The sequence below is a fragment of the Sceloporus undulatus genome, chromosome 8, assembly GCF_019175285.1.
Source record: "Sceloporus undulatus isolate JIND9_A2432 ecotype Alabama chromosome 8, SceUnd_v1.1, whole genome shotgun sequence".
Classification (NCBI taxonomy): Eukaryota; Metazoa; Chordata; class Lepidosauria; order Squamata; family Phrynosomatidae; genus Sceloporus; species Sceloporus undulatus.
In genome coordinates, this window is record NC_056529.1 from 31175139 (window position 1) to 31185905 (window position 10767).

General features: G+C 39.8%; 1 protein-coding gene across 2 annotated transcripts in view; it reads right to left on the reverse strand.

Annotated features, from left to right (window-relative positions):
* Positions 1 to 10767, reverse strand: part of VPS35L (VPS35 endosomal protein sorting factor like) — a 37123-nt gene that overhangs the window by 13033 nt on the left and 13323 nt on the right. The window contains exons 10-21 of one of the 2 annotated variants that reach the window (XM_042480858.1): positions 10074 to 10170; positions 8127 to 8174; positions 7446 to 7539; positions 6172 to 6249; positions 5689 to 5811; positions 5337 to 5383; positions 4694 to 4805; positions 4088 to 4204; positions 3687 to 3740; positions 3304 to 3384; positions 2000 to 2062; positions 646 to 731 (exon numbers count right to left, since the gene is read on the reverse strand). In XM_042480858.1, the coding sequence (XP_042336792.1) occupies positions 646 to 731; positions 2000 to 2062; positions 3304 to 3384; positions 3687 to 3740; positions 4088 to 4204; positions 4694 to 4805; positions 5337 to 5383; positions 5689 to 5811; positions 6172 to 6249; positions 7446 to 7539; positions 8127 to 8174; positions 10074 to 10170 (1000 nt within the window). Of the gene's footprint in view, positions 1 to 645; positions 732 to 1999; positions 2063 to 3303; positions 3385 to 3686; positions 3741 to 4087; positions 4205 to 4693; positions 4806 to 5336; positions 5384 to 5688; positions 5812 to 6171; positions 6250 to 7445; positions 7540 to 8126; positions 8203 to 9805; positions 10005 to 10073; positions 10171 to 10767 lie in introns of those variants that run through there. The other variant, XM_042480859.1, reaches the window with a different exon arrangement.

The window sequence follows — 10767 nt, forward strand, 5'->3', positions numbered from 1 at the left end:
AGTAGGCATAACTGTTTGTGCTCCCACCAAAGGCTGGATAGATGAGAGAGCAGAAGGGGGTCAGTGCTTTCAGGACAGATTACATTTTTGCTTTCACCAAGGGATAATTCCCTTTTTATAAGAGTTAAAGTACATTATTTACTTTGATCCATGGAAAAGTCAACTCGTGGGTTTGGGGTCTCTAGCCTCAGAGCTCCACAGCCAAGTGAACAAAGCTTGGCACAGACACCTCTTACATCCATGGGCAAATGACATTGCTCTCCATAATAGATTATCAGTTTAACAGTGACTGTGTATCCAGGCTACATGCCCTTGTATTTCTGATTTGCACTTCCCAAAACAGTTTGCTCATATTTAAGTTCACTGCTGGATTGTGTCCAGCCTGCCCCACTACAAAATATATTTTCACAGAATATGATCAGCCTAATGCATTCAATTGCATAATAAGCTATTTATATAAACAACTGATCAATGGGAATTATAATGCATTTAAATTCTCCGTCCAGACTAGTACTGCAATGCCTGTAAAGAATCTTTCCAATGTCAAATGGACTGTAGAACAATTCAATCCATCACACTTAACAGCCCTTCAACAGATTGTCCGGCTTCTCTAGAGTGCACTTAATCAGAGTATTCTATACTTACTTAATAAAAGCTTCCATGATGCACTTGCAAACCTCCACTCTCACACTCTCCTTCTGGAACATGTCCAAGAATGGTAGGAATTTTTCCTACATGGGCAACAAAAACACACTTTTTAAGTATCTGGGTTCAAACATATCCTTTACGTATTACCTTGTTTTAGGTTTGGAACAGACAAGCAGGTTGAAACCCTGCTTCTCACACAGCCTGTGTACACGGGACATCGCTACTGTAACGGCACCAGTACGTATTGGCCCTGGTGCGCCACTTATTGGTGATATGTACCATAGAATCATAGAGTTGAAAGAGACCTCAAGGGCCATCCAGTTCAACCCTTTGTCAAAATGGAACACACAATCAAAGCACTCTCGACAGATGGCCATCAGCTTCTGTTTAAAAGCTTCCAAAGGAGGAGACCCCACTACATTTTAAATGTATTCCACTGGGATTCTGTCTGGGATTCTGGAAAATGAAGTCCAAAACCCCTTATAGAGCACAGTTTGGGGACCACTGATATTCTCCATCCCTGATGTATCTATTCTATCAGTAGTTCCTCAAAGCCTATATCCTGCAAACAAAATATTAAAGCAGAGATGCAATGAGCTCTGCCTAAATCTTCTGCACAGTAAGTCTAGTCTCTACTAATGAGCTGTGGCCCCAACCATTCACAAAATGGTGGAACAGCTAATTTTGTTCATTTCATTTTTAAACCACCTTTCTACCAAACAAGTCAAAGCACTATGTATATGGCCTCATATAATTTACCCTCACAATATTTTACTCTGTCACAAAGCTCAAGCAAGAGGCAGCAATGGCCTAAAGCAAGGGTTCCCAACCTGTGCTCTGCGGCCACTCCAGGAAAATGAAAGAAATAACAATTGAATTAAATTAAAGAATAAGAATATATCCTTATACAGTATATATTCCTAAACACTATTAACTTGTAAGACATAGGGTAGATCTTTTAAGGGCTCCACCATAGAAATAAAGCCTTCACAAGTCAAAAAGTTTGGGAATCTCTGGCCTAAAATCTCGCAGTGACATTTTTCACTGAGTGGGGATTTGAACTAATGTCCAACATTCTTAAACACAGTTTAACTATATCCCCTAAATTAGGCACAAGGGACTAAGAAAGACCATGTTATATTAAAATTGTAATTTAAACAAATTTACTATGGACAAGTTTTCATGAACATTCCCAACTGGCTTATGACATAATAAACTTGAAACTGCTATGAAACACTTCTCAAACTATTCTGGCTTCTTAAAAAAAGGTGTTAACTTCCCTCCCCACATGTCAAAAATGTATGGACTAGTTCTAGGAACTTCTTATCTTCACAGCCATATGGAAACTTACCAGTGAAAAGAGAACAGCAAAGTCGTGGAAATATGTTATGACTGTCTGAATTATTGACTGAAGCTAAAAACAAAAACAAGGAAGAGAAGACATACAGTAACAAAATTTTGCTGATATTAATTCCTGGAATATAAATATTTCTAACTGCATGTAAGGTAATTTTTCTAAACATTTCATTATTTTATGTTGGCTGGCTGATATTAACTCCCTACTCTATCAGCCATGCATTTAACACATCTTTGTAGTCTGTCTTTCATGAAGCACAGCCATTTTGCAGACCTCTTTTATTGCTTTGCCTGGCTTTTAAATTATATGCACAGTTGCTATTTAGAATCATAGAGTTAGAAGAGACCATAAGGGCCATCCAGTCCAACCCCATTCTGCCATGCAGGAAATCTCAATGAAAGCATCCCCAACAGAACACCAGCCAGCCTCTGCTTAAAGACCTCCAAGGAAGGAGACTCCATTCTGAGGAAGGAATGTGTTCCACAGTCTAACAGCTCTTACTGTCCTCCTAATGTTTAGGTGGAATCTTTGTAGCATCTATTGTACTGGGTCCTGTTCTCTGGAGCAGCAGAAAACAAGCTTGCTCCCTCTTCAATATGACATCCCTTCAAATATTTAAACAGGGCGATCATATCACCTCTTAATCTTATCCAGGCTAAACATTCCCAGCTCCCTAAGTCGTTCCTCATAGGGTATGGTTTCCAGGCCCTTCACCATTTTAGTCGCCCTCCTTTGGACATGCTCTATTTTCTCAACATCCTTTTTAAATTGTGGTGCCCAGAACTGTACACAGTATTCCAGGTGAGGCCTGACCACAGCAGAATAGAGTGGCACTATTACTTCTCTTGATCTAGACACTATACTTCTATTAATGCAGCCTAAAATTGCATTGGCCTTTTTAGCTGACGCATCGCACTATTGACTCATGTTCAACTTGTGGTCTACTTGGACTCTCAAATCCCTTCCACACGTAGTCTCGTTCAGCCAGGTGTCCCCCATCCTATATCTGCACATTTCATTTTTCTGCCCTAAGTGCCTTGCATTTCTCTGTGTTGAATTTCATTTTGTTAGCTTTAGCCCAGCTTTCTAGACTATTCAGGTCATTTTGAATGTTGATCCTGTCCTCTGGGGTATTAGCTACTCCTCCTAATTTGGTGTCACCTGCAAATTTGATAAGTATGCCCCTAGTTCTGTCATCCTTTTATTCATATTAAAACTACCCAGAACTGCCCAGCACTGCCTGCACTTTTTAGACTGAATTATATCACTTTGTGGGTTTTTTTAAATTGTTCTTTTACCTGGGGATAGGCTTCTTCAAATGCCCGATCTGGAGTCATGTGTTTGATGACATCTGCTAAAACCGTATTGACCTCACGCTTCTGCAGAGAATAAGTTAATTTTGTAATGAGGCCATGAAATCAACATTTCAAAACCATATGAAACAAGAACAACTGCATTTAAAAGCTGTACTGCTCTGTAGAGTCAACATATTCAGAATCTATAGAATAATTATTTACTGCACCACCAGGGCTCCTTAATAGCTAAAAACAACCTATAATCCTTTGTCATATGTATTCAGTGCCAGACTGACATATTTATTCTATTTCATGGTCAACTACTATAAACTACATGAGGTGAGGAGGTGAAGAATACTATTACAAATGCTTCATTCTGCACATACCGTGAAATGTTTACAGGTATATTCCACCCAGACTTCTGCACAATTGATATAATCCTAAAAATAAATACATTGAAGTTATATTTAAAAGCAATTGTTCCGCCTCATTCTAATCACATGTATAAAAAATGAGATCCCCAAAGATACAACAAAGGTGCAAATGCTTGCACCATTCTTAACCAGAAGCTGTTATGTATTTATTCTTATACAGAATGCATTGTGGAAAGAATGTGATCAAGGTGTGGAAAGAAATGACAAAGGCCCAAAGCAGGCAGCCATGAAGGAGTGGCCAGAGACCACTCCAGCCGCAATTGGGCCAGGACTGCAGCAACCACACAGCCCACTCCCATAGCAGGCTGCAACCTATAAAATCCTATACAATTCCTTCCCTGCCAATTACCCACCTGTGGGATCTTTAACTTTGTAATAACCTTCCAAGCTTCATTTAAGATCTGAAGCCGATCACCTTCTGGAGGGTCAGCTAAGGCCAAGTTCCGTCCCAGAGAGCGAAAGAGGAGATGCTGTGGAAATATAACCAAAAAATTATTGATTTCTATGCATCTGTTCATTATTTTTAGTTGGATAAGTAAATTCAGTTCAACAAATTAATACAATGGTGCTCTAAAAACATATCTTTGCTAAAGAGAGATCTGGAAGAAGGGAACAGGATTAACTCCCATGTCTGAATTATAAAAGCCCTTTAGTAAAAGAAAACAAATTTTAAGCTTAAAGTAAAAAAAAATCAATTTTATAAGGCTATCCCAAATCAGTTTTGCAAGACAGATATAGGCACTGACAAATGGCTCATGAGGGAACCAATCTACACTCCAAAAAGAATTTAGAGGCACAGAGTGGAACAGGAGAAGAAATCACAATTTGCCATACAACAGAATGATTTTCATACCAAACATATTACTCTTTTGTGAAGTACTGTGACTACTATAAAGCTCAATGACACTCACTCAGTGGAGAAATTGCACAACAAAACAGGTCAGGATGGAGAGGCTTACCTTGGGAAAGCCAGACTCATCGCACTCCTTAATCATGCCAATAAAATCCATAGACCTTGCAGCAATAAACTCAGCTCTGAAGGCAGACATTACTGAATTTAAAAGCAAGGCACTGGAAGGAAAATTATCCATGTCAGTACAAGATACAAAAAAAGTACACATACATGTATGCACACTCACTTTCTTTCATGTTAGATTGGGATTGCTACAGTGGGATAGCTACAGTGAGCCCTCCTTATGTGCAGACTTGCCATCCATGGATCTGAGCATCTGTGAATGGCAAGCCCATAGGGGGGAGGCAGAGGAGGAGGAGGAGGAGGAAGGAGGCAGTGGCATTGACGGAGGAGTAAGAGCAGGAGGAGAAAGGAGGAGGCAGCAGGAAAGAGGAGGAGGAGGATTTCCCTGCAGCCTCCACAGGAATCAATGACAGCATTCATGTGCATGGAAGAAAGAATGAAATTGAATCCACACACAGATGCCAGGCCCATGCCCTTGACCCCAGGGTTTTGAGGGAAAGGGCAGCTTTTGGACCCAAAATAAAGTGTTCCAAAAGTACTCAAGGAGGTGTAATCCGTGGAAGAATGAGGACTCTTCTGATGACCAAGAAAAGAAAAGAAAAAGGTTTTGCAAGTGTACTACTTACTTGTTGCCAAGTTTCTTGCATCTTTCCATCATTTCAGTCAGCAGAACCTACAAAAAAGAAGTTTAATGGGAACAAAGCAAAAAGAGGGAGAGGAGACTTTGTTTTTTCACTGTGTAGTTACATTTAGAAAATAGATGCAGTCTGCTAACATTTCCTTTGCAGGGGACCCAGTTTTCAAACATTTCAGCCCTTTTGCTTCTGAGCATAAAGCAAGAAAGAAGTTTTCTACAGATCAAATGAGATAAAGACAAAGGACCTATTACACAGCTTTCTGTTTATACAAAAGTACAACCCTTATGTTAGGTCTTTGTTTAGTTAAAAATAGTTCCCATAGTTAAAGGAAGTTCTTTACCTCTGCAGCTTGGTAAGAAATGCATTGTAAAATCCAATCTATTGCAGGAGAATAAAGAGTTAAGTACAATGGGATCTCCACACACTGCACCACCAGCTGGTTCTGAACTGTATCCCCATGAATCTGTTTAAAAAAGGTCAAAGATAAAAGCATAATGCACAGGTATTAGCCTTGGGGGGGAAAGAATATTATGTATTAATTGTGAAGTTAAAACATTCAACATTAATCTTGAAGAAAATGCATATTTCAAGCCAACATCAAGAACAGAAACTTGTTGTAATCATTTTCTGATTCCTTTATCAAGTTTGAATAGTCTTGAGAAAACCAGACCAAACTCAGGCTTATGATTCTGAGTTAAGAGACCAAGATGCCAGCAATAAAAGTCTGAGGGAAACTACAGATGGCTTATTGTAATCTGTAAAAGTGCCAACAGATGAGAAACCAATCTATCAGCATTTATCCAAAAGAAAGGGGAACACTTACTTGTTTAAAGGTTAGAAGGAAGTCAAAAAAGTTCTTGTTCAGGCTCTCTTTCAGATGAGGAGCTACTTCAATTCCAACCTATATTTTAAAAACCAAATTAAAAAACATCCTGCATTTCTCCAGCTGCAAACATATCATGTATATATTGAAATGCACTCATCCCTCCATATTTGCTGCTTTGATATTTGTAGATTATTCACAGATTTGATTAATATGTTCTCTCTAGGAATATCTAGGTCCTCCAGTGCAACCCTATGATCAACTTTAATTAAAGGTTGCACTGAAAGACCTAGAGATTCCTAGAGAGAATACTCTACTAGGCCTTTGTAGCTCCTCCAGTTCTATGGTCAATGTCTGGAAGATGTTGACCACAGAGTTGCGCTGGAGGACCTAGAGATTCCCAGAGAGGTGTTCTCTCAGGTAAACACATGGTGTTTTTGTTATTTGTGGTTTTTCCATATTCACGGGGGTCTTGAGCCCCTAACCCTAGTGAATATGGAGGGACAAGTGTACTTTTTCTTGGGGGGAAAAACAATCCACATAAAAAGATGGCACATAAATCAATAATATTATAAGACTGCACAATCTTTATATCATTGTCACCTCTATGCACCTGAGGAAGTAGTCTACAAAAGCTTATTCAACATCTTCTTTCCCACAGTTAGTCTCAAAGGTGCTTCAAGATCCCCTTGCATCCTGATATTCCATCTAACTAATATGGCTATATCTCTGAATCCTATTGTCATCTAAGTTCATGGAAAGAACAGAAATCCAAAAATAAAAATAAGATAAACATTAATTAAGGAGCAACTAGACAGTGGAAGACAACTGTAGTCTTACTTAATGAAAGCCAAAGAAGAATATTATACATCGGCAGGACATCCTGCAGTACACACACAGCCCTTGTTTGTAATCTTCCAGAATTAGCATCTAAGAGAAAGTGGCAATTAACGTTTGCTATTAGTCTGAACAATATTTTATAAATGGGACCAGTAAAACTATGGCCTGTTACAGACTGCCAAAACAAAGCTGCTTGGGGTCTCTTTGGAGGTATGCTGTTGAAATGATGCATGCATCCTAAAAATCCGGAAGCTGCACCAAAGCTGCCCTCCAGTGCTTAGGAATGGAGTGTGGTTTTGGCGCGACCTCCGGACTCTTAGGACCCATGCATCATTTAAATAGCATACCTCCAAAGAGACCCAAAGCAGCTTTATTTTGGCAGTCTGTAACAGGCCTATATTTCTTTAAAATGTACATTTCCCAATAAAAATTACCCTGCAGAGATATGCTCTAGCATAGACCGCAACCAACGGATCTCCAATTCCACGGATCATGGAGGTCAGTCGCGGGAGGCACTCCGAAATCCCTCTGAAAAGAAGAGTTGAGAAACTAGGTTTTACACTTCAACCTCATCGATCGACCATTTCAGCACTTGATAACAATTAACTAAAAGATTGTCAAATATCTTAGTCATACACTTATGGCTGGCCAAGAAACAGTAAATTATTATTGATAGTCCATAAATATACTAGCATTCAAAGATCCAAAATTTTGCCTTTCACTCTATCCATTACTGGAACACAGTCTTAAAGAGTTGTTCTGAAATTTAATTGGACTCTAAGGCTGGAAGCAGTTTTCCACCTTCTATTATATGAGACTTGAGTATGTCTAATTCCTGCCCCCCAAACACAATGCCCCATACAGTCAAAAATCCCAGAGGACACATCCACATCCCTGGACTGTCTCTTCATATTCTGACCATCACTTTGTTATATGTTCAACATACTACTCTTCAGCTTGAAAGCAAGGGAAAAAATTCAAAGGTAGCTGAGCTGGCCATACAGCAAAATAAATGCCACTGGTAGAAGCTTGACAAATCACAGGACAGAATTCACAGTTTAATTTTCACATGTAACACAATTTGCAAGATTTTACCAAATAATATTTAGCCTTACGTTTTAGAAAGAAATTTGTTGCATTTCAATATTGCTGCTTCCACATAACTGTAATGAAGAGTTAAGGGGTGAAGTCCTGAATAAAATAAACAGCAGAAAAGGAAAGAGGATGTTCCTTGGCTATTATGTACATGTCTCTTGGTAAAAGTGTGGTGAGACTTCCATAAAACTACTACATGTATTATATAAGCTTACTGCTATGAAGAGTTAAGGACTCTACAGAATGAACTGTTAAATTTTAAAGGTAATTTGCTAGTATGTATATATACCCTTTATTTCACCCAAACAGCTCTACTACCCTCTTTAAAAATTAAAAGCACATCTTGATATTACTGGTGACACTCACACAGGAATCCAGTATTCCTGGTTTATATGCCCTTAGTTAATACATATAAACTCATACACTGCACATAGACCAACCAGCAAAGAAGAACCCTGAAACAAAACCATAACCAAAATCAAACAAACAGAGGTCTACCGATGAGTTAGGTAAATCAGGGAGGGATTTCTGAAACCAAAAAGCAGTCCAGGGTCTGAAACCAATCTTGTTCAAAAGATCAACTTGGCATTCCAAGAAGCCGTTTAAGCACAACCCAAGGTCTGATAGTATCTGATAGCAATAGCATTTTTATCAACAGCATTTATATTCCTATACCACTTCATAATGAACTCAGCACTCTCTAAGCAGTTTACAATCTGTAAGTCAATTGCCCGTAACAAGCTGGGTACTCATTTTACTGACCTACGAAAGGATGGAAGGCTGAGTCAACCTGGAGCCCTCTGGGATCAAACTCACAACATTGTGGCTGCAGTAGTGGCATTTAACACTACACCATCAGGGCTCCTACAAATCACAAGAGTCTGAGCATGCAAGGAATGCTGACAAGGTCCAACTACAGACACTGTTATCTGTTTTTATAGCTGAGTTGCTTGAGTCTCTCTAACAGCTCAGGTGCAAATAGCATTTTAGCAATAGCATTTACATTTCTATACTGCTTCATAGTTTGCTCAGCATTCTCTAAGCAGTTTATAGTCTATAAGCCAATTACCCCCAACAAGCTAGGTATTCATTTTATCAACCTATGAAAGGATTAAAGGCTGAATCAACCTTGAAGCCCTGGGACCAAACTCACAACCTTGTGGCTGCACTACCAGCATTTAACCACTGCACCACCAGGACTCCAAATACTCCAATATTAAGTTTGGGGTGGTACAGACTGGCACTTTGTGCTGGCCTGCATGTGCACTACGGCTGAGCATAGACGCTCCAAGCCCTTGTTGCAACGCCCAGGCTCTAATTTGGTGCGTGCCCATCTACACAGCGTGCACCATGACGACGCACGTTGTGCCTAGCGCCTAAACAGCGCTACACACAAGGGGCATCATCATGGCACGTGAGTGTACCTATGGCTCCCCTTCCGGGATGCAAAAGGAACCCATCCAGAAGCGGGTTCTTTTTTGTTCCTGCGGAGGCCATGGTGTGTGGTTGCCATGGCCATCTTCTGCGGCAAAAATGGGTGGCATTGAGCCACCCATCTGTAGAGGCCCTTTCTCTGGGAGAAGAACCTTTTTTTAACTCAAACCTTTTACTTCTGAGGAGGCTCCAACTCTTGAGAAGCCCTCCCCTGGAACCAAGATTGCCTCTTTGTAACTCAAGCTGAGCTTGTAACTTCACTTACCATCACTCCCATTGTTTGGGATGGATTCTGAGTCTGGGGCCATATCATCTCCACTGAGGGGTGCAACCTCCTATACCCCTGAGAACTCTGTCTGCTGGGACTGCCAGTTCCTCGGATACTGGCGACTTCCACAATTCCTAAATAGAGAAGCCCTCCAGGGGTGGCACAACGCTTATTGCTATTGTTATCATTCATATGAGGGGGAAAAGACAAATACATATAGGAAAATATTGTAAAACTCTCTCTCTTTTCTTTTAAAAAAGGATACAATCTGGGAATAAGTTCTCGGATGGAAGCGATCTTGAAGAACCAGTTCAAGCATGTTTCTTTGGCTGTATCATTAACATTGTCAGGTGTAAAATTACCTGAGAGAAAGAGAGAGAGAAATTAAACTGAAAAGCTACTTCTTTATTTCTTTCCAAATTAAAACTAGCTGTCTTTAATACTACTGCTATTTATTATTAGGCTAATATGATTTTATATTCAGCTGGACAATGGTTTTACATTTTTGCTGTGATGGTTGTTCAGAAAAAGAAAAATGACAGTGGTCTGAGGTTCAAGATAAGAGACATGATCAAGGGGGAAAAGGCACATTAAGGAAGAAGGAGAAGAAATGCTCAAAATAGCCCCAAAGCTATTTACCAGAAAACCTACAACTCTTTTATATTTTAAAAGATACCAACCACTGATCTTTTTGTTTTTTAAGACAACCAAGGTTTAATGGTTCTCCAATTAAAGAACAGGCTGGCAGGAGCAGGTTCCCATGTGAAGTACTGCATGTCAGTGTAGACCCAGGATAGGAATGCTTGTCTTGCTTTATCCTAGGGACTGAATTCCAATTTGGGAGGGCTCTCAGGGGCTGTGTTCCAGGAGTGACAGGGATCAAGTATATGAGAGCAGGGCCATGGATGAGGCCAAAGCAAAGGAAGCCATGTGTCATTCTTAAATCCATATGTGTGTGA